A 23,025-nucleotide genomic window follows, 5' to 3' on the forward strand; every position below is an offset into this window, starting at 1 on the left:
GTCGGACCGCAGGGGGGAAAAAAGCACCGTGTTTAAAAAAAAACATGTGACGGATGCGTAATCCTCTCCCATCCCTTCTCGTCGTTACTGTTGACGCAGAGCTGCAGTCTCGGGAGTTTATTGCCACGTCACAACCCCGCTCCACCCTCCCGCAGGTCCGAGTGGCTTGTGTTAGTGCTGCCCTCTGCTGGTTAAAGGCCGCAGCGACTCCGTGGAGAAGCAGATATAAAACAACTCGTAGCAACGGTTGCAAAGGGTTAGAATAATGCAGAGATGGCTTTTTCAATATCACCACGAGCATAGAGGGAGGCTCCTAATGGGGAATAATGACTGTTTTTTTTACTGTGACGTAAATTATGCAAATAAGATTAAATGGCCGCCCAATCTACTGTCCAAACATAGCAGAGCACGCTGGAGATTCCTCCAGTTGGTATTACGAAATAAAATAATCATAAACTGTGGATCACCACCATCAGTTAATAGTTTGATTTGGTTTATTTACAGAACACATTAATCAATACAATATCCATATACAGTACAAATAGTGTTCACATCTAGCGAGTTATACACAGTATGAGATAAGATATGAGGTACAGATAATAGCTCATGGTTACATGTTAAGAATTGTATACATAATGGATATGAACATCAGATGGAGCTGGAAAGATGGTTGGGGGTCGCTCTGTGGGTCAAACCACTGTCCCAAACAGACGATTGCACTGGTTTAGTAGCAGCCAGTTTGTGAGGACAGCAGGGACACGTGTCTGAGCCAGTCCTGCGGTGCTGTTTGGGACCCTCCTGCCGTCCAGGCCCAGTAGAGGACAGAATAAAACTTAAATATTCAAATATTTCTAGGTTTTTTTAAGTCCATCGCACGCCCGATTCATCATAATGTCACAGACAGCTTTAGAAGTGGACCACATGCACAAGGAGGATCAAAAGGGCCTCGTGCACGCTGCAGTTTAAAAAAATAGAAATTTGCATTGCATAGATAAAATGTGGCCGTCCTACACGCGGCTTTGCATATAGTGGAGTCCAAACTCTACATTTACTAAACGGCATGTCCAAAATATTCTACAACGTTATAAATGTTAAGAGCATCAACAGAATCTGTGCCGGATAAACGTGAGGAAAACCCTGACATGCAACAGAATAGGTTTCAAAAGAAGTACAATCTTTGTCAAGCCTGTCATGTGATTAAAACATGTGACATTTGAGCTGTAAGCTGGTAAATATATTCAGACATTTCTCATGTTTTTATGCTTAATTTGCTTCTTTTCAGGAAAATAAAAACAGCTTAATAGAAGCAGATTATTGTTTTTACATAAGAGACATCATGAATGCGCTGGTAGGTGGTCACGAATGGGATCCAGTTTGGATCAGTGGTTATAGATCACCACCATATCTCCTGCTCCTCCTCCTCGTTTCAGTCTGTCCAGGCGTTCTCTCGAGCCTACTTACTCTTTTGTGAGCCGATCATCACCTTGGAAACAAAGTTGACGATGGCGCTCGCCGGCTGCTCCGGGTCGTGCTCCGCGAACAGGTGACACACGTTGTCTGTGGAGGTGCCGGTCTTCCGCGCCACAAAGCCGAAGATCCTGCAGAGGCGAAGCAGAGCACTTAACGTGGGCGCCGTCTCCTCCCTCGACAACATACTGTCACTACTGTCTGTTCCAGTGAGCCACTCGGCACCACAGTAATCATGTGACTTACTTTGCTGAAGTACAGCCTTCCCGTTTCCACCTGGGAACATCAGAAAACAGGATAAAGTTTGATTATTTTTATCAGTTTATCTCCGCCTGCAGATCCGTGATCGCTGCTGAAGTTCACGCTCACTTTCTGTCCTGAGGGTCTAACGCGCAGTATATGACGGTGTTGACGTGGTAATGCCTCCTGAAGAAGAGCCTACAGGGAGACAGGCAGAGGTTTGGTGACCAAAGGCTCCCTGGGAGGAGTTCAACATTTAAAACTGTTTTCAAACACGTGTGAGTAACAGTGAGAGCTGAGGACATGCGCTACTCACTTCCTCTGGTTGTCAGTGAGGGTGATTCCCTGAGAGGACACTTTGAAGTGGACCACGGTGGACATGGGTGGAGGGTTGGAGCTCAGAGTCATGGTGGTGGCCTTCTGCACCGCCTGGACGCCTGTCAGGGACTCCATTTCCACGGAGCTCAGGTACCACACGTTACAGGCTGCGGACGCACGCAAACAAACAACCGTTTAGCTCAATTAAGGTGGCGTGAAGCGGATTTATGATGTTTATCGGGGACGGGCTAATTACCTGCGCCCTGTTTGAGCAGCTCAGCAGCAGAGTTGGTGACTGATGGCGAGGTAGTCTCCACAACATCTTCCAGAGGATCTTTGAGCAGAAAGAAAGACATCAAAGACATCAAAGAAACAGCCTGGCGGTCTGGTAGCTGCACAGCCCCAACCACAAACCCTCAGTAACCTTTATTGGGAAATCAAGTCTGCTGCTGGGTGTGGGCTGTTTACCTCTGTCAGGTATGATGAGTTTGCAGGGCAGGGCCAATGGAGTGATGGAGTGCTGGCAAACCAGCGCGGTTAAACTTCCTGGAAGACAATACAATGAATTCCCGATGAATATTTCCGGGACGTGTTGTCAGTTAATCCAACAACAGCATCTGGTTCTAAGCATCTAAGAAGGGATAACTGGTTAAAAGTTCAGTAAATTCTGCAAAGAAATTAGAACGCTCTGAAACTCAGATCGGCAGACATAAACCAGAAGATTTACAGTAAAAGAACGATGAATACACCTGGTGGCACCTGAGCATGAATCACATGCAGCTACAAGTCGTGATAGAAAAAACAGCGTCATTATGGTTACCACAGGCACGCCGCGGATACGCTAATGCCCCTTAATCTCCCTCTGAACCAAAACAGCCGCCAGCAGCATGAGGTAGGAGTCACAACACACCACTAGAGGGCAGCACTCTACGTGGAGTAGGTGGACCAGGAACCGAAGAGTGAAAACATGTTCCAGGAGGGCGGAAACTCACCAAAGTAAGGCTCGTTGGGGCAACCCTTTAAGCGGACCCCTTTCTGAGTGCACTCGATCAGGAAGTGGCGGACCAGTTCATTGGACATGTCCCCTGAGTGGAAAATAGGAAGGAAATTGGTGAGGCGATATATTTGTGTATATTTTCTCACGTGAAACATGAAATCCCTCCATTCTGTCCCTCCACAGATTCATGGGATGATGATCCGAAGGGGCTCCTCTGAGGGGACAGGAGGAGTCTACACGAGGAATGCACCGACACAAAAGCTGGCAGACAGGCTCCCACCTTGAGGTGGCTTACGTTTCACACTTACGAGGAGCCACAATGCCCTGAGCTCAAAGAGCGTGTCATGATGTCAGCACAGGTGCCATCGGACCACAAAGAGGTCCGTGGCAAAACAAAAGGGCAGGTGCGAGCAAGGGAATAAAACCTGAGGACGGGTCGCAGCGGTGGTCTGGTCGGGGCCCTCCCGGTGTGGTGGCTTTCACAGTTAATAAACCGTAAACGGTCCAGTTTGAGTCCAGATGTGCGACTCTTCGTCCACATCTGAACCGTCTCCCCACGGTGCTCAACAGCAACCGAGCTGCCTGCTGGATCCCACCGTCACAGAGCTCCCCAGGAGAGCGCCACGGGATCGGCCCAGGCGCTCTGTGGACCAGCGCATCTATTGTTTGGTGGTGAAACATTAGCTGGACATCTAAGATCAGGAGAAAATGGGGTCTGTGTGGCTTCTTCATGATGATGCCCAGGAGAGAAACATGGACTGAGGAGCTCTGACACGAAAACAGAGGGAGGCATTCTCATGTTCCAGCACGCAGGGGAGTACAGTCGTCTGTAACCAGAGACGGTTTTGTGTGGGATGTGTTATTCCCAGGATGTGAGGAAGTAGCCCCGCCTCCTGGTCCAGTGGCCCAGGAGCTGCTCTCCTTTATTCTAAGCTATGCTAACGTCGCCGGTTATGCAACCATTTACCAAAATATTCAAACCAATTCTGATTTTGAATAGTGGCTGTGATGTTAGAATCCTGCGTTCTCTCTGCCGGGTTCAACCCAGGTAAGTGGATCTTATTTAGCAAAAAGATTATATCAGCGACGACTCAAAAGAAGCTACCTTTCTTGCTCTGATGGAGAACTGACGGAGGAGGAGTCGCCACCTTCATAGCCAGTCCGTAAGCCCCCCTGAAGGAATGACTGTCACGGATAACGAAGCAGCCGGGCTCCTTGTCCTTCAGGACTGAAATAGCTGCAGGAGAGAAAAACAATTTTAACGTGGCTCTTTGGTGTAAAACTGCTGATTGGATTATTTCTGTTAGCTGCTACACACACACACCTTGATCCCTCGAGATATCTGGCTTGTACCAGAACTTTGACGTGTCCTGCACAAATTTTACTGTGACCTGCTTGCTGGCCAGCACATCTGGAAAACACACATCTGTCAGGGTCTTGGATGCATTTGTGAGCAGTTAGGAAAGCGCGTGACATGAATGAGACGTTTACCGGGCAGAGGCGAGGCTGTTCCTGACATCTGAGACGAGAGGTCAGGCAAAACATTAGGGAAGGGGATACTCAAAGAGCTCCCGCTGTGGGGGCTCGAGAAGCCACTCAGGGATGGAGACGCTGTCCTGAAGGAATGCTCCCCGTCTGATGCTCGCTTCTTCTCGGGCAGATGCGGGGGCAGCAGGAGCGATGGAAGCTGCCCGTCCAAAAGGTCTCTGTCCATGTTCCCGTTCCCCAGCGGCTGGATGGTGGGGTTGGCACAATCGGTGCCGTAGCCCGGGCTTGAGTCTTCCTGCTCCTCGAAGCTCGGAGCCGGACTGCGGCTGAGGGCGTACCGAGCCATGCGGCTCCGCTGGCTGCTACGGGGAGAGCTGTGGGCGTTGGGGGCAGGGTGGACGTGAGGGTGGTGCAGGGGAGGGGGGTGACAGCTGTAGTCCAGTGACAGGGAGTGGTGCAGCGGTTGCCTGGAGGAGGAGGCGTAGGTGCCCAGAGAGGCCTGGCAGCTCAGGGATGGATGTTCTGGCCATGGTGGGCTCATGGAGGAACTAGGTAAAAACAGATCCAGCAAAGACGCTTTTGAAACGTTCACATTCCACTATCACAGTCATAAATCCGACTACCTTTCTGTCCTCTGAAGGGCCCCCACACCAGAGGCACTCAGCGTTCTGTGACGGTTTACGGAGGAGTCTGTTAAACTGTCGACTCCAACGTGACTGATCACCTCCGGATATCCACATGGTTCTGGGAGAGAGTGAGGAGAACAGGTCTAAACAGCTGGACGAGTGCCTAACATCTCAGTACATTTGTGGTCTGATGACAAATGAATTTAATGAAGACCTGAGTGTTCAAAAGTTCATTAAACAGCAAAGATTTCACACTGACGCTTCAGCGGGGGGGGGGGGGAGTTTTGTGCGTCACGGGCCCTAACCCACAGTAACCCCGGAGACAGAATGCAGTGCCCTCAGATGTCTGAGGGACTACAAAGGAGGGCGGGAGCGCATGTAAATGCGTACGAGGGCCTTGCAACAATTTGCCGTGCTCTATAATTCGCTTTGATGAAAACCGAGCGAGGAATGAATGCATGAAAGGACCGACCGCAGATGCTGATGCAAAAATAAGAAGAGCTGGGGTGTGTGAACAAAAAAGAGCTTTCATCTTTCCAAAGAAGAGAGAAATGGCTCTGTTGTCTAAGAACGTGCTCAGGTCACCACACACACCAAAAACAAGAGGGGATTCTTCACAATGTGGGAGCTGACAGGAAAATATTACCTCTTTGTATCCCTATTGTGGAAAAGGATTTGTGGATCCCAAATTATTTGGAAACAATACTCTTTAGCTCAGGTGTTTCGGGCTTTCCTACCGTGGCCTGTTCTGTAGCCCCCGCAGGACTGCTGACTGGGAGATGGAGTTTGCCTAAACTGGCTCAACTCTGACAAATTTTTCACTGAAAAAAACAACAAAATAAAGACAGTCGGGTTTAAAAAATACGTGCAGAAAGCCAGATAATAATATATGGAATGTTGATTCTACCGTAAGGTGTCGGTGGAGAGATGGGGAACGCGGGGGTGGGCGGAGTCATGTCACTCCCAGCCTCGACCCCACTGTCCACCTCTGGTACGAGAGGCCTGTATTCAGTGCTGTCGCCCCTGAACAGGTGATGCTGGAAATAAAGACACACACAAATAAAGAGGAGCACAACATTTTGCACAAAATTTCACACAAACACACAGTTTATACCTGAGACTGAGGCAGGCATGGCGAGTACGTCCGCTGGCTCCTATACTCCTCTGGCCCGACCCAACCCGAGCTACGGAAGCCCGGATGGTCCGTGACATCACTTCCTTGGCGACTCAGAGAGCGACTGACACCCACCCTCCCATCGCCGGACTGGACTGCTGGATAGACACATGAATAAGAACAGGAATGTATCATATATAATCAATTTAAGAAAATATGAGTGCATGAATAAAACGAAATCAGCCTAAACGGGAGGAGCAGAGCGCTGCCTTCAGAGGACAGCTGAGGAACGCCAGGGGTCTGGTTGGTGGTCTGGAAGGCGTGGGGGTGTGTTTATGTGGGGGGGCTCAGTGTTGTGACTACTCTGAAGAGTGTTACCACTTAGCACCGAAGTGTTAATTTGAGCAAGGTCCGACCCCTCTGCCCTGAAGAATGCTAATAGGCCGGGTGCTAATGCTGCCGATGGTTAGTCATTCTGTCTGTGGCGAGTATGGATGACCCAGACCACCCTGTCATGCATACCTGGCATTGTTTCTGCACACATGCACTGCGAGGTTTATGTAAGCTATCTGTTACTATGAGCTGTTTTTAGAGAATAATTGAGCTGGCAGGAAGTGGAAGAGGTGGCTAACTAACTCCGCGTGGTAAATGTATAACGAGCCTGTGTAGGAAGGAGGTAGTTTGAAGGGCAAGAATTTTGAAAAGTGAAAATAAAGTCTGAACAGGTGAGACAAGAGAGATGCTAACCGAACCCCCACCTGCCCCCATAGATCTGCAGCGTGTGCTGCGGAACAATTCTATTAGCCTGCAGACGGAGTACAATTTGCTTCAATTCTTAAAGAGGCTTGTTCATACAAAAGGCAAGAGCAGAGTATTTAACCCTCGGAGCAACCCCCCTCTACTGGGTGAATTTCCCAGGTTTTGGAGATAAAACTATGGTGAAGAATGTCTTCTCTCAGATAAATCTCATGTTCCCTAACTCATGCCTGGGTTCTCACAGCACCGAGCTAATATACAATCCTAAAAAAACATCGATATTAATCATTAAACACCTCAAAGTTATGCGACGCCATTAAATATTATTTGGTCCTGTTCTGAAGTAACAAAATAATAACAATGTATAATATTATATACATGTACATCATGTCACATGATAGCCTAAAGGGTTTGCTTCTTGGAAAGACGCTCGAGTGTAGACGATACAGACTGGCAGGCAGGCTGCAGTCGCCTAATGGGGGAGAAAACGCCGCCTCCAGGCTCGCGTGTTCCTGCTTCCAAAATTCCTCGGGCCTCCCAAACGCTCGGCTCACTGAAACCACGTGAACGTGCAGGTTTGCACACACTGCGGACAAACACCTCTAAAGAACCAAGAGTCCAGAAACATCCGCGTTTAACCGCAAGAAGATTTGAACGATAAAAAAATGTGTCCACATATGTCTGCTGGAATGTGGACAGCTTTTATACTTCTATGAAAACCTGCTGGTATGAGCACACACACACACACACACACACACACACACACACACACAGTGTTTGTGTAGACTTGAAGGTGGCTCCGGGATAAGTTTGAACACGAACAAAGTGGAAATATCTCCAAGGAATATTGGCTGCCACTAGGCTGCATATCCCCTATTTACACAACACACCAGACAACAACAATCAAAGCATTAATTTTAAAGGACAGAGCCATGAAACCACAATAAAGACTGTAACCTTAAGAGGTTGCTTCAATTAGACACAGAGAATGCTTAAAAATACTTTTACACTGAATAATAAGTAGCTGATGTCTCAGAGACATTTTTAAAAAAGGTTTTTTTCTATAACCAAATGCCAAGAAAGAGCGGTTGATGACGAGAGGACACACTCTCTTTGTGTACCGGACTGTTCCTGGAGCCAGATGCAGGCAAGTCTGGACTGTGCACTTTTCTCAGAAACATGCTGAAAACATCTGAAAACCTGGCAACAACCCTGCTATTTGTGCTCCTAAAACACGCCAGGTGGGAGAGGCAGAACGGTGTCGGGAGCCCACGCAGCCGGAGAAAAACAACTCGAGGGTTACAAGTGTGGCCGTTAAATGTTGAGTCGCTCGTGTGTGAAAAGCTTCTCTTTGATCACAACTGTCACACATTTCGTGCTTCCAAAAAAGCCAGCCCCACCACCACTACCAGCACCAGCATCACCACACCCAGACTGTCTGACTAGCTTACCTGTCTCTTGCGTGTTTTTCGGGGTGTTTTTCTCTTCAAATCTGAGATTGATGCCGTTCGAGCATTTGGGAGTGGAGCTGCTAACGCCGTTCCTCTTGACGGAAGAGCTGAGGCCTGACAGGGGCACAAACGTGGGGTCCAAGTCCATGATCAGCTGATTGAGTTGGTCGATGGAGTTGTCGATATCCAACGTCAGAGATTTGAACTCCTCGTCACACTTGTTGTTGTTGTTGTTGTTCAGCTGGGTGGCCTGATCCTTGTGCGGCACCTTGGTTCTTAGAGCGTCTTTGGTCATGTCCGTAGTGGTGCCTGTTGGTTCGGTGGACTGGCCGGCTTTGGACAGACTGCTCCCCTGCTTGTTCCCTGGAAAAACCTCCGCTTCATTGCCGTTCTCAGGCATGTAGATGAACTGCTGAGCTGCAACCATCTGCTGCTGTCGAACCCAGGACTGTGTGGAATAGCTCCCCTGCCTGTAGACATGCTGCTTGCCCACGGAAGCACTGCTGGGATTAGCTGAGGCCACGGAGTTGCTCCTGGAGGTCAGACAGCCTCTTCTAGCCTCTGCGTAGGCTCTTTCATACTCCTCCATTGCATGCGGGGCTGGGTAGTGCTGGGTTTGGCTTTGCTGCTCCTCTACTCCAGGACTCCCAAAGCCATCGGACAGCAGGGAGTTCTGACTGCTCTTGTGGCAGGAGGACGATAAAGTCCCTAAACTGTCCACGCTCCGAAGATCGTGACCTGCGGTGATCTCATCATCCAGGATGTCTGTTTCTCTTTCCCTGGGTCTGGGGTCGCCGTTGATGTGCACTTGTGCTGGGACTATCTGCTGGATGCCGACTCTGGGACCTCGGTCGTCCATTTCTCCAGCTGAAGGGCCCTCGAGTCCGAAGCCGCTTAAAAGCCGCTTTAGCTCGACCTTTTCCTGCTGGCTAGGTCCTTGGTTCGGCTTGATGGTCCCCGTGGTTGTCACAGATGCCACAGCAGGTGCAGGTTTTTCCGCCCACAAGGAAGTGCTCGACAAACCCGAGTCACTGCTAACGGAGAGGGCGTGGTCACTGTGGTCAGGACTGGAGGTGGCAGACGTCGGGCACGCCCCTCGACCAAGTGTGCCCTCGCCTCCACTGGGGCTCTGCTTGCTAGAGACTTTGTCTTGGGTTAGGCCTTGAGAGCGTGGTGCTGCAAAATAGAAGAAATGCAGCACTTCATACAGACAGCTGGTATGGGCACAAATACACAGAGTAACACGGGACTCACAGAGACGACACAAGACCACAGAAACAAACAAACCTGACAAAAACAGCATTTAGACACAACAAGAATTAAGACTACCAAAACAAGGACATTAGTTGGGAAAGGAAAGTCAATTATTTCCCTAAAGTTAAGTCAAAATCCTCCTAATCAGATGCATAAGGCGAAGGTTAAAACACAAAGATATCCCAGTAATTGTCAACATCTCCGGGGGGGGCAGGTGCGAGAGTATGCCCAGTGTGCAGCAGACAAAGGTGCTCCTCATAGCCAGGGACTATAAAAGATGTCTAGCCCGCTGCACATGCCTGCAGCAGGTCTTTGGTCTGACCCCTGCATTCCTCACCTTGCTGCCATTAAGCCACCCTGCTCCCTTTCGCTTGCCCCCCTGACCCCCAGCATATGTCCAAACAACCTGAAGCCCATGAAAGAAAAGCCATGGAAGGCGGTCATCTTGCGAGGAGCTTTCAAATCAAATCACAAGAGAAAACGAAGGAAATCTCAGGCCAAGGGCAAAATGGTGAAAAGGGCACATGAGTGCCCTCCCCATGAGCTAAAGCTCGCCGTTTTGCCGTGGTTCTCCTTGTTCCTCAACAAAAGAGCTGGAACATGACTCCTAGCCTCCTCTCTTAAACTTCCGCTTTAAGAACTTGCCTTTCAGTCAAAGTGTGACCACAGGACCTGATCTGGTAAATGCTGCCCCCCCCTCCACCTCCTCGCCACCCAAAGCTCCCGTGTGCACCACTTAACACAAATATTTTATCCTGTATCGTCTCGAGTGGTCTAGGCCTTGTTCATGGGTCAGCCCCACAGGGAGTTTTCTCCCCTAACAAATCCTTCCCGTAACATTCCTTCAGGCAAGGTGCGTGCAAGCGAGATGCCCCCCACCCCCCAACACCCTTCTTCAAAGAAAACAAGCCACCTTGCCTTGTCAACCGTGTCTCATTCCTCCCTCCACAATCACGGCAACGAATTTGCTTCAACACGAAAAAATCTTTTACCTTCAGTGCTGCAGCCAGAAATATGGTCCTGGCCAAGGCCCAACCGAACCACCCACGAATGGACATGGCTTTCACCCAGCAGACGCTGGTCAGGGTCAGAACAAGAGAGTTCCAATGAGTTGGCCCTGCTTTCTTTCTCTGCAGAGGAGGTGAGTGTTTGCACTCCACACAGGGGGGGGGGACCTTGAGATCTCCAAATAAGGGCAGAGGAATGTAAACAAGTGAGGCGGGGCTGAGGGGCAGAGGCGGGGCAAAGGAAACCGGTAACCCGACCCCTCTCTGGGCATGAGGGGACTACCCCACTTGGGAGAAAAGAGTGGGAAAAATAGAGAGAAAGAATGAAAAGAGAGGACAGTCTCAGAAAGGAGCAGGGAATGAAAACAACATTCCTGCACCTCCAGACTTTTTCACTCCGTAAAACAGGCACTTATTCATCAAACAATCGCTGCCATCTACCTGTTGCTCGGGGCGATTTTTGTGAGTTGTTTTCCCTCTGACTACGTACGATATCCGCACACAGCAGATGTGCTGTAAACTCAATTATGGGTTTTGACAATTGTTTGAAAGTGTTTCACCTCCCAAGTTTACGCCAGCAACCAAACCGACGTCTGGTTAACCAAATATGCTCGAACTTTGGGGGGAAAATGTCCACGTTTTCACAACAAGCATTCATCATCTCCACTTGTGGTACGAAACCATCTTCTCTCAGTACACAGGATGAGACCTGGACGTATTTAACTAGGTAATTAAAAGCACAGTTCCATTCCTCCTGAGTTACCATTCTGCACCTCCTGAATGCCAAAACCATGACAAGACAGCATGTTGATGATGATGATATGCATCATCTTCCTCTTCACAAGCTCCTACATGCGTTTTGAATGTGCGCACTTTCCGCCTAGTCCCACGTTCTTAAATGCGGACGACCCCCCTCAGTCACGTGTTACGGCTGCAGGAGTGTGTTCAACGCTTTGACCAATACACACACACACTAGCAGCATAGCACAGGTTGGCTAATGGCACAATCCACACACGTGTTTATTTAACTAGCTAAATGTACAAGTTATTGGAGAGAACTAGCCACTACCCTACTGACTGAGCCATAAATAACTCAAATACCCTCTATTGGTGGACACTTGGACAACCAACGGTCAATGGTCAAGTCAAGCTACAGCCCCATATCCATTGTCGGCTAATAATCAGCTACATCTTGCAGATTTTGAGAAAAATGTCGTCTTTTAAAGAGAAATCGAATCCTTACGTCACATGTATTATGTTAAAAAACACCGATTTTATGAGTCTTTCTCTCCTTTTCACAGAAGAGCTGACAGCAGCAGTGCCTCGCAGCCTCAGGGTCGTTTTCCCTGGAATAGGAGGACTTTTTAAGTTTAACATCCGGCTGAGGACGTTGATGAAGGAAGCAAAATATTCGGGGCGTAACAATCCGAGCCCCTTCAAGAGTCACACCACACTTCGACAGTAAACAACCTTTCTGGCCAAACGATCCCTTTAATTTGACTCGCATTAGGATAAACACACAGTCTCACTTAAAAGTCATTGAAGTAAATTAGATTTTCTTTTCACAACTTTAGCACTTTGGTGGGAAACCTCTTTTTTGACTTCCTACTCTTGACCGAGTTCTCGTGAATAAACAGATTCCGCCAGGAGCTGGTAAGTGGATGCAGAATTCCCAGTCTTCCCACTTGGATGTCGTGTTTACATGAGAAACACTGTAAACATCCCACATTAAGGCTTCAGAATCGAGGCAGTAGGAGAAAACTGTAACTCTCATTTGTTGTTCTGATAAGATTTCCCATTGTGAGTCTCCTTCTTTTATTGTGTATCGCGAGGTGTGCGTAAGTCTACGCGCTCCCACGGGGGCTTTTTTAAAAGAAAATAAAACTGCGGCTCGTTTTTTTTTTTTTTTGAGCCCATTGAATTCTGGGAAAGGGTGGATCTGGTTTTTAAACGCTACAACGATCCGGCTCTATTCTGGGAGGCTGTTGTGACTTCTGTGGTCGAGCCCAGAGCAACAGCGGCCAGGACAGGACGCTCCGACAGGGTGGCTCTGGGGGTGAGATGTGTATGTGTGTGTGTGCGCGGGGGGACATTTAATGCTTTTTCATGGACGCCAACAACAAAATGGGAATTGCTTGAAAGCCGCACTTCCTCTGCTCCCCACAAGGACGCTCCTCCCTGCGTTTGGCACAAAAACATCATTGTCCGTGAGGGCAGAAGATGCATTTCAGCCCTCGTTTCCTTCGCTCACATAACAGAAGTCCTGTCTCTCGCAGGCTTCCGTACCAGCCTGCCAGGATTCACTTAAGAGCCGCTCACGATTCATTTCAGTGACCGAAAAAACAGAAACCAGCCGACGAATGTAAAAGCAATCCTACTGCCGTCCCTCGATAGTGCGGAACCCAGGAACAAAACAGGGTGTGTGTTAGTGAAAAGGTCCAGAGGAGGCAGCAGCTCAGTGAGTAATTCGCTCAAACTCTGACTAATTTCAACCACCTTTTAGTGGTTGAGGAATGGAGTGACTAATGTAGGAGCAGGCCTACCTTCGGCATCACAGATGTTCTGGTAGGAGTCCCAGCGGATTAGAGGATCTGCTGTGTTGTAGTCTACAATAACATCCGCCCCGTTTTGCCATCGGTCTGCACCTGGGCCGAGAAACAAAAGACAGGAGTATAATCCAGGACTTCTGAGCAGCACAACTTTGCATCATTGTTATTTTAAAAGGAAAAACGCGCCATATACACGAGAGGAGAACCTGCTGATGCATCTCTAAATATGAGGTAATAACAGTCTGCAAGCAGTTGGCCTGACAGCATATAATTGAGACATTTTTGAAAGAATAGCAGGGAAAAAAATAAGTATTTTGCTGTGAGTTCCACGACACGCCTCAGTCTCAGTCATCAGTCTCATATCTTCTTGGAGGAAATGATGACGCTCCAGCCAGGCGCCACTCGGCTAAAGGCGGAAACTGACAGCTAGTCTCAGTCCATTGACAAAATGTTCCTAAACATCAGGTGTCAGATAGTTATTTGGCTTTAAAAGAGGTGGAATATTAGTGATTTTCACCTGAATCCCGTCTTTGAGCTAAACTCGGCTAATGTGACTAGCATAGCTGAGGCACCATCTTGAAAAACGTTCAAGCAGCCGTACACAAAATATCACGCACGAGCACGTGCACGTGCACGGCCAGCATAGCTGCACTCCTGTGGGGCAGCACATGCTGTGCTTCTTCGGCATCTGTCAGCACACACTTCACACTACATTTCCACCCTGCAGCATTCCACATCCCTCCTCACCAGGGCTCGGGGGGGAGGGGGACAGAAATAACGGAGACGCACACCGTCTGCTTTTCCAGTTACTTCTCGTTCCAGCAAATCAAACAAGGAGTTAGCGATCTACCTGGGATCCTCTCCGGTCCCTCGGAGAACACCAGCTCCACTTTGCCATAGTCTGGAAATCTGGGATCTGGAATGTAAAGCACACAGGAATGCCGTTACTGAAATAGAATGGTGAATGGTGCTGGAATCGGGTTCTCTCGGCGCACGTAACATGTTTGGGAAAGTAAAATTATTGGTTTGAAAGCGCCAATTCTAAATGAAGTCCAGACTGAGCTGAAAAGCTGCGAGGAGCGGAGGAATTGCCGTAAACGAGCAGCTGCACGTCGAGACCTGTCTCTCGGGGCTTTGACGAGTCTACCTTTGTTGGCAGACTCCATGTCTTCTTTTTCAAATATCAGGTTGTAGCCCTGCACTGCTCCCGTGTGGAACTGAAGCCGGAAAATAACTTCACGTTCGGAGGCTAATTCGCCCTTGTGGTAGCATTTAATCTATAAAAAAAAAAGAGAGAACGAAAACTGCCATCAGTATAACAGCGGTGGATTCACGGAAAGCATAAATTTGTGGCTCTTTTTACCATGATGTCTCCTTTCAGAAGCTGCGCCGGCTCCAGGATGATGCAGACACGACCTCTGTGACCTGGGCCGATGTGACTGAAACAAAAACAACGGTACGGAATCAGCCGTCAGTGGAAATCCGCTCCAGTCACCCTAAAATCGGCAAAAGAAGGACTCTACTCACTATATTCCAGACGAATACACTGCTTGCATTCCCTGGTACACCTTAAAATATGGACGACAAACTGCAAAAAAAAATAAAAAATCAATATAGCTCAACCTAAATGACCTCCGTGACCTTAAGCTAGTGGTGAGGTAACGAATTCGGAGTCACTTCAGACTGTTTTGCTCGGCGCTCAAGTGTGATAAGCCCTTGTTGTGAAAAAGGGATTTCGTAATGTGATGAAAACAGCAATTTATTGCCAATCGCATGTGTGAATTCCCAGAACTTCACTGTGATCCCGTAAAGAAGACTCCCTCCCCCCCCGGCCAACATCTCCTCCCGAGGTTTCATGAGCATCGGGGGGGAAAAAGAGAAAGATGTGAAGGGACCAGATAAGACTTCTACTTGTTTACTGCCCCGCCTCTGATGTGGGGCTGTCTGGCTGGTGTTATTACAGTGGTGGCGGCATCAAGTTCAGCTCCATTTACAGATGCAGCTGTGTGTGGTGGTAAACAAGATGAGACGAACCGCCGGCTGCGTCGAAGTTGGGTATCCCGTGGAGGATGACGCAGTGCAGGAACAAGGGCGATGCGTTGATCTTCATTGAGCCGCTGAGGAGGCTGTTGAGGATCCAAACGTACCTGACGTGGAAGAACAAGAAGTCCTCTTAAAAGTATTCAACTACCTATCATTTCCTTAAAAGATATCATATGTGACCATATATTATTACTATTTTTAGCTTCAAATTTAAGGGATGGAGGCAGATTGGTGTCATTTTTAAGTAAAACACCACGTAAACATCAGTACTTTTACGGTGACTTTTTTTAGCATTTATGGCGGCCACACTGGAAAACTGCCAACATCCTGTAGCCATGTGTCTGTTCCTAATGTTTCAATATCACACAAATCTGGGGACAAAACTATGTGGTGGAAAGTGGGACAATAGAGAGTCGTGCGAACAATGACGACTGGCGGTGATTCACCAGGTTAGGGTTACACCAGGTTAACAGGAGCTCCGATTCCCATTACAAGCTCCAAGAAACCTTTCAGAGAAACGCAAAGGTGTCCAGCGAACCCAGAAGGGCCCGGGGTGAGGATGCGCAGCGGAGAGAGAAAGCACGTAGCTGGACAGGAGGGCCTAGCTTGAATTGGGGGGTCTTACCGCCCACGTAGCTAGACAGGAGGGCCTAGCTTGAATTGGGGGGGTCTTACCGCTTCTGTGAAGGTGTCATCAGCGCTGAGACCTTATCATCGTGGTATTTCCTCATCGCGAAGCGGTCCAGGGCCTGATCGGCACTTTGAGGGAGACAGAGAGACGCGTTAAGTCATTACGAGTCGTGCGAAGGGGGGGCCGCGGCACTCTCACGCTCTTCCATCGTCGAATTGTGTTGTTAACCCCAACTTAAATTGAGACAACAGGCGAGCACGGATGCATACACATGCATAATGGACGGGAGGGAAAGTAACCGGAGAGACGGGGGATTCCAGCAGAGAGGAAGAGAATGGCAGCTCTAAGTAAACACAGAGGGGGGGACGAGGACAGGGGGAGGGCGCAGTGTGTGCACAGCTCGGCCATTCAGACGGGACCTAAAACCAACAGGCGCTGAGGCCTTTTCACAGCTCTGCTGCCCTCCCTCCACCGCCCCCCCACTGTAAATCTGCCTCTTTTGTTTTCCTATCTCTTCCTCTACCTCCTTTCGCCCTCCGCAGTCACCTGGCGGATGTGCGAGCTTCCTCGGCGGGGCCTAAACAGCGAAGGCCAGGCCTTCTGCGGCGAGGGTGACGGTTCTTAGAGTTCTTTCGTTTCGGTTTCCTCGGCCCATAATGATCCGAGGATTCCCGATGAACGGGCTCGGTGATACCAGCGCTGTAGCCAGGAGCCACTGCAGGAGCTCACATGTTTCCCTGTTGATTCATGCAACTCGACACGCGCTGAATCATGGTCACGGTCTCCCTTTGAGGCGATTTTCCCGGACTCCTGCTCAGAGGAGGGCGGGTTAAAAAAAGACAGATTTGGGAACGTTGCTGACGGATAACTCCAGACTTTAGGGCAAACAACACAATTCCGGGAAGCGTTAGAGCAGATGAGGCATGGCGGCAGCTGGATACCTCGCTGATACTTCGGTGAAATTCACAAAGGATGAAATGACGACTCCGATGCGACCTTTGCCCCCCTAAAGACACACGAGCAGATAGGAAATGATTCATTCTGCATACAGGAAACACAATGCAACAAATGGGTTTTGTTGTTCCTCGTGTGCTCACCCTGCAGTGTATAACCACCACATGGAGGGGGTCGGCGTTGAGCCAGCCCTCCATGGCTTTACAGATGGTGCAGATCTTATCCAGAGGTGGAGCGTGCATGTCCGGCCAGCCTGTATCCAGCGTCTGAAAACACAGAGTTAGACAGAGCCGGACAGAAACGTGCCCCTGCACTCGCGCCTTCTCCAAACACACCTTGGGGTTCATTCTCGTGAGGTCGTGCCTTTTCTCAGACAGGTTGATGATCTAGAGGGAACGGACAACAGAGGACTTCAGCAACAATGACACAGAAAGTTCCTCCTGAGGCCACAGGTGAGGAGCTCCAGCACTGACCAGGTAATTGTCTGCGTGCTTGGACTTGAGCATCCGAGTGACGTCCTTCAGGTTGTGAGAGTAGATCTCCTCGGAGCAGCCCCGGGGGAAGGACACCGCGATGATGCGTTCTGTGATATACGTCAGGTCCAGCTCGTATCCCTCCTCCATTTTGAATTTCGAGGCTTCCTGTTGAAACAAAAGGACACATTTCATCATTGACCCATCCCCGTCCCTCTCTCTCCCCCCCCCCGTCAGCGGGGGGAGTCAATATTTGAGGGTCAAAGTCCGCAGCTTTCATCACCGTATCCAACTGTGGCGGACAGCTGCCTAGAATCACCCAACTGTCTGACCGTGGGCGTCTTGTTTGCTCAGAAACCGTCACAATCATTGTTGTGCTTCAGAAGAAACGCCGTTTCGAGGACCTTCGTTGATATCCACGGCTCAGTGCACCGGCTATCTAGCGACCGCTGTTCTACAAAAAACAAAATCCCACAGTGAGGTCTGGCTGGAACCAGTTGCAGCAAATCCCTCAGCGATGGTGCTCCCCTGTGACCTCATGGCCGTGCACTTCCTGCAGCGGTGGCCAAGAGCGCGCCTGTTTCATACCAGCGCACGGACGGACCGCTTCTCTTATCTAGTCATCTCTGTGTGTGCGCTGCCGGCCGCCTTCCTGTGACGGTCAACGGACGGCCTCTCTCACAAGTAGGGACAGAATCTGACCCCGACGGAGCTGGTTCTGTTCCCAGTCTGTTGCGGAATATCGGTGTGACGAGGAAGTAGAAACCAGAACAAAAGCAAGACATTTTAGCATGGAAAAAGCTGCCAAATCGCTTTCCGCCAACAAATTACGCAAACGCTGAAGATTAGTTTCATAATATATCAAAATCAGAGAGTTCAAATCAGGCGTGACGATATAACAGGATTATATAAGGTCAGTTGTGTTGGATGTGTTTGATCAAGCCCAGAATAACCTTACTGTCATGAAGTGACAAGCTAAACTTGTGCATGCTACACATTTATCCCAACATTTCCCTGCCCATATGGGGCTCTGCCTACTTTATAGTCAGTTCAACACCTTTGCTCACAGATGCCCTTTTATTTTTCCCCTCAGACAGCTGCTGGAGCTCCTGTGCTGCAGCCAGGCCTCCCAGGAAGTTGAAGTTAACGATTCAAGTTTCCATTTGCGAACATTTTCTGCTGTTTACCAACCTTGAGCTTGCTAAGCAACCACCGTCGGGCTAGCGAAGCAAATGTGGTGCACAATCACACGTGTTGACAGCTTTTTCCATTAAAAGCGTCCCTCTCTTTATGTTTACCTCGTACAACACATTCCCTGCATGCACCAAACTCAGAGCATTAATATCAATCTAAATCAAACGGTTCTGGTTTGATTAAAGCAGAATTTCCCTGCATGTAAAGGCCAGTTAGCGACCGCGCGTGTGGCAACGCTACGTTCGTCAGAGAAGCCTGATAAATGATTCAGCTTTCAGAAAGACGGGCGTGCAGGCACAGACACAAATTCCTGCCGCTGCCAAAGATATCATCAGCCATCTTAAATGTCACCCGTTGTTTGTTGTGATTAAAACGATCAGCGGCCGAAGAATGTGTCTGCCAATTGAGTTCGCAACGACCGCAGGCTACAGAAAAACAGTCTGAGGGGGGGCCGGAGAGGGAGCCATAAAGCAGGGACAACCCGAACGCAGCTTAAACTGACCCTCAGAGCGGAATGAAAGGGTCGTGTGTGTGAAGAAGCCATCCCTCGGGGAAGCAGGGCTGGGTGTATTGTGGTGGTGGGGGGGAGGGGGAGGAGGGTCGGGGTATTAACGGCAAGGTCTGTTTCAGCTGAGACGCTGTGGAAAAAGTGTTTACTGGTGGGAAATTTATGAACAGCAGAGCCGGTGCTTCAGGTCTGTTTATGTCCGGGGCCAGGATATGGAAGAAGGGCTGCACAATATTTTGGAAGTGTCAAAGAACTCCGGGGACTGGAGGCCGGAACAGCGCCGCTTCACCTCCAGGTGAACCAGACGAGTTGACAAAGAGTTCTGGGCAAAAACATCATGTGATCAGAGCTGTACGGCCAATTCTTCTGGAAATGTTGAGAGAATTTGTCTGCACCTGATGACAGAAAGCCTTCTACGAGAGGGATTCAGCAAGGACTTTATCAACAAACTGCAGATTTTTCAAGCAGAAAGGCAACAAAGCAGCCATTAGAGTGAACGGAGGCAACCAGGTTAAGAGATTAGCACAAAATCCAACATCAAATCTGGATTATCTGTGCTATAATCGGTCCTTTTCCCCCAAAATGTTATGAAAAGAGCCACACCTATTGTCAAAACTGCAATATTCCTTTCACAGTCGTGCTGCAATCAGCCTCTGTTACCAAACAGACCCCTCATTCGCCCCCCACTCGTCAGTCGAGCTAACGCCGGCGACTTGCCGTAGCATGCACTAAAGATAATTGGTCTTTAATTTGCACTGACTGCTTTTGTTCCTGGTTTGAGCTGTAGCATTAGCCCACAAAGGCAGCGTAAGCGGTGCCAAGGAGCTCAAATCCTGAGCCCACCCATGGCACTGTGAGAGCCGGTCCGAGGAGCAGGGCAGGCGGGGAGGGTTTGGAGAGAGCTCGCTCCCGGGTCTGCCGGGTCCGCCGGGCAAGCTGCAACAGGCCTGCTGAGGTCAGGATGTTGGGGGGATTAGGGTGTGTCTGGTTCCCCCAGCTCTGCGCTCTACAGGTAAGAGCTTGATTGGGCTGCGTGGGTGCTGCAGACACACGATCTGTCAGTCGGGACTGGATCCAAGCGCCGTTCCATTCATCTGGCCACAACAGCCCCAGAGACAAATGAATCAAACAGAGGAAGGAAAGAAATGCAGTCGGATTGCCGGGGTTTCTATTTCAGGAGCCACTCCCTCCACCACGCTGAATGGAAACTTCCATTTTGCCCAAACAGATAAACCTCCGGATGACAGAAGCAAAGAACAGTGAGCCGGGCCTCAGGGGGCCAAACATGGCCCAATCTTTAAATAGTGACTAATTATTTTCTTTGACCGATCTGCTTGGGTGGCAAACGTTGGCAAAAACATTGCATAAGTGGCAGCAAGCAAATGTGTTTGGATGCGAGGAGGCTGGTTGCTACACGTCTGCAGACTCTCCGGCTGGATTTTCCATTAGTGATTTACTGTTGGCCAGCAGCACGATCCGATGAATGAAATAAAGTTTGGCTGGAAGCAGGGAGCGTGTCCTTTCATGCATCGGGACAATCCAAAACGAAAGATTTACTTGACCGTTTTCCCCAAACCCCCCGGTGTCCCGCGAAGGAATCCGAGACACTTAAGGGGAAAAAAGTCTCAACTTTTAAAAGAAAATTAGGATGGCTCCGGCTCGCCGTTTGGCTGCACACATACGAAAGCAATCAAGGCGCCCCTCACCCTCCGCGTTCACGCTCCCAAATCGAGCCCAACTGCTCCCACTGGTGCCAGCGACTAGTTTACGATCGACGCTCCGTAGCGGCATTTTGTGGCCGCTCCAAACTCGACGTGAAATTCGGTCCGACAATTAGTGACGCATTAAACTGGCAAAGGTACTAAATGTTTTTATTCCAGTTAGGCCAATTTAGCTCCATTTAACCACGTTAGATTGTCGCACCAGCACGTGAAAAAAGCTATTCATGTCCTATCAGATGACGCCATTTTTATCTGAGCTCAGCTGCTGCTCAGAATTCCCATCTAATACCCGCGGAACGCCTCGGCTACGCATTTCCCGAGCGCCTGGTGTCCATTCTTGGCACGGGCCTCGTTCCGCAGAGGTCCTCGCGTCTGCCAGTCATGGGTTGAAGGGCTCCGGGAGGGACAAAGCCACAGTTTATTTTGGCTTTTTCCTGCCAGCCTCTCTGTGTGTTTGCACTGTTGCTCTGACACCCTTTCATCGCAGGAGAGCTGAAATAAACAAAAGCATGAGAACTATTTTCAAAAAGCCACAATGTAAGTGGGGGGAGGGGGGTCGGTATTTTTAGCAGGTTTATTTAGTGGCCGCAGCAGTCCAACATGTATTTGTCCCACGTTTTAAGGAGATATTTTCAAGGGGATAAAAATGACAGCCCTGGCTCCCAGCGAATCTTAAAGAGCCCTCTGGGCTCCTAAAAGCACCCCCTAATTACCGTTTTTGATCCCGAGGTCACGGCGGAATGTGTTTCAAAATGGATTTACGCTCCGACTCTCACTCTCATTCAGCCCGTCTCTTTCTCGCCGTTCTTTCCTCCTTTCTGCTTCTTTCCCTTTAATGGCTCTCACACGTCAGGAACCACGGTCACGACGTGCGCTCGGGCCATGCTGGTTCACCCGGGGTCAGAGCACAATGTCCTGCTTACAGTACACAATTCCGACTCTGTGCCAACCCACCTGTCCAAACCGCACCATCACCAGGAGCCTGGTCCTTGTGTAACCAGGAACAAAAACAGCTTGTGATGTGTACTCCTACGGCCTCCAGAGCCAGATATCGTACAAATGCCTCTGCCCTCCAAACAGAACCACCAAAAACAGCTCTAATTGCCAGTTCAAGAATATTCCTCTTGCCCCAGTGGGTCTGTAATTAAAGCTAATCTTGAAAGAGCTCAGTCCGCGTGACGCTCAGAAAAACCTGCGTGGTTTACGAGGCTTGAAAGAAAGGTGCGCTGGTGGGTGTAAAAGCAGGTGTGTCCCCGGGTTCCAAGCGGAGAAAAGGGCGGGACTGTCGGGGCGGAGGGTTGCCGTGATGCGAGGATGCCCGTGGATGCTCCCCGGGTCAGGAACACCGCGCGGCTGAGAAGAGCCAAAGTTGTTGTGATTGTTCCCATCATGTCACAATAAGCAGAAAAGTCTCCCCCATGTGGTTCACATTACATTAAAGAGGGTCCCCGGCACCATTAAAGCCCAGGACGCCAGAATTACGGCATTAAAGGGCATCACGTTTAAAGCCTTGAAGAGTCCAGGTCAGGGCCGGGGCCGGGGCCCAGAGAACACGCACGAAAAAGCTCTTCTTGTTGTGTTTGAATGACTCCCTTTACTGAGTGGCTGCAGGAAGAGACTCTCGCGCACGCGCACGCGCACACATCCCGAGTTTTATTGGCTACAGAGCCAAAGTAAACAGCCTACAGAGAGCAGTGCCCTGTTCTTTAAGCTTTAAATCATTTCTGGGCAGAGGGGAAAGGGCGGGGGGACGTGGCTGGGATCCTGGCTCTAAAGGATATGGAGCGACCCTTCTATCAACAACTTGCTGAGAAAAAAAAAAGATAAAGGAGAAGAGAGGGAGGCAGGGAGGGAGAAAAGTGGTTTCTTGTGCGGAAAAAGTTCCGAAATCCTACCTTTTCGAACCGAGAAAGATTGCCTGGTTGTCCTTTGTGCGTCAGCGCCGCTGGGAGAGAAAGAGTCCCGATTAAAGAGCCTCTTCACACGGGCTTAATGCAGCCGGACAGCCTCATTTCTCTCTCTGCTGGAATCTCTGCTCCACCTCGGCGACCTCTCCTCGGACTCTTACTCGTCTTTATCTCAGCCTGCGCTGCGGACCTGGACGCGTCTGTGCCGCCTGCTTCTCCCGCTCGGGACCCCCAGCACACTTGTCTCCTTCGGGGCTGCCGCCGCCGCAAGTCCTGGCACGGGATAGTCCTCCCAGCCAGGGCCGTCTCCCCGGCTCCCTCCCCCCT

General features: G+C 49.7%; 1 protein-coding gene and 1 long non-coding RNA gene across 6 annotated transcripts; both read right to left on the minus strand.

Moving 5' to 3' along the window:
• Window positions 1-476: 476 nt before the first annotated feature.
• LOC130538674 (tensin-3-like) lies at window positions 477-22,990 on the minus strand. 5 transcript variants are annotated; one of them, XM_057056510.1, is made up of 27 exons: window positions 22,687-22,990; window positions 17,369-17,536; window positions 17,231-17,281; window positions 17,039-17,161; window positions 16,883-16,947; window positions 15,986-16,069; window positions 15,302-15,414; window positions 14,795-14,855; window positions 14,631-14,706; window positions 14,415-14,544; window positions 14,118-14,183; window positions 13,262-13,363; window positions 8,458-9,633; window positions 6,251-6,408; window positions 6,044-6,173; window positions 5,874-5,957; window positions 5,134-5,254; window positions 4,514-5,058; window positions 4,347-4,433; window positions 4,128-4,259; window positions 3,018-3,110; window positions 2,494-2,571; window positions 2,282-2,359; window positions 2,024-2,192; window positions 1,837-1,905; window positions 1,714-1,743; window positions 477-1,598 (listed from the first exon to the last, which is right to left on the minus strand). In XM_057056510.1, exons 2-27 carry the CDS (start codon window positions 17,516-17,518, stop codon window positions 1,454-1,456), a joined length of 4,116 nt encoding a protein of 1,371 aa, XP_056912490.1. In that variant the 5' UTR covers window positions 17,519-17,536; window positions 22,687-22,990; the 3' UTR covers window positions 477-1,453. The 5 variants fall into 5 exon arrangements, with proteins under 5 accessions (XP_056912490.1, XP_056912489.1, XP_056912488.1 ...); XM_057056509.1 differs by lacking the exon at window positions 22,687-22,990 and adding an exon at window positions 21,746-22,338 and having other exon boundaries at window positions 6,251-6,405; XM_057056508.1 differs by lacking the exon at window positions 22,687-22,990 and adding an exon at window positions 21,746-22,336.
• Window positions 17,545-21,736, minus strand: LOC130538682 (uncharacterized). Its single transcript, XR_008953943.1, has 3 exons — window positions 21,505-21,736; window positions 19,466-21,283; window positions 17,545-19,392 (listed from the first exon to the last, which is right to left on the minus strand). It is a non-coding gene; the product is annotated as an uncharacterized LOC130538682 (long non-coding RNA).
• Window positions 22,991-23,025: the final 35 nt, after the last annotated feature.

Source organism: Takifugu flavidus, chromosome 15 (assembly GCF_003711565.1).
Source record: "Takifugu flavidus isolate HTHZ2018 chromosome 15, ASM371156v2, whole genome shotgun sequence".
NCBI lineage: Eukaryota > Metazoa > Chordata > Actinopteri > Tetraodontiformes > Tetraodontidae > Takifugu > Takifugu flavidus.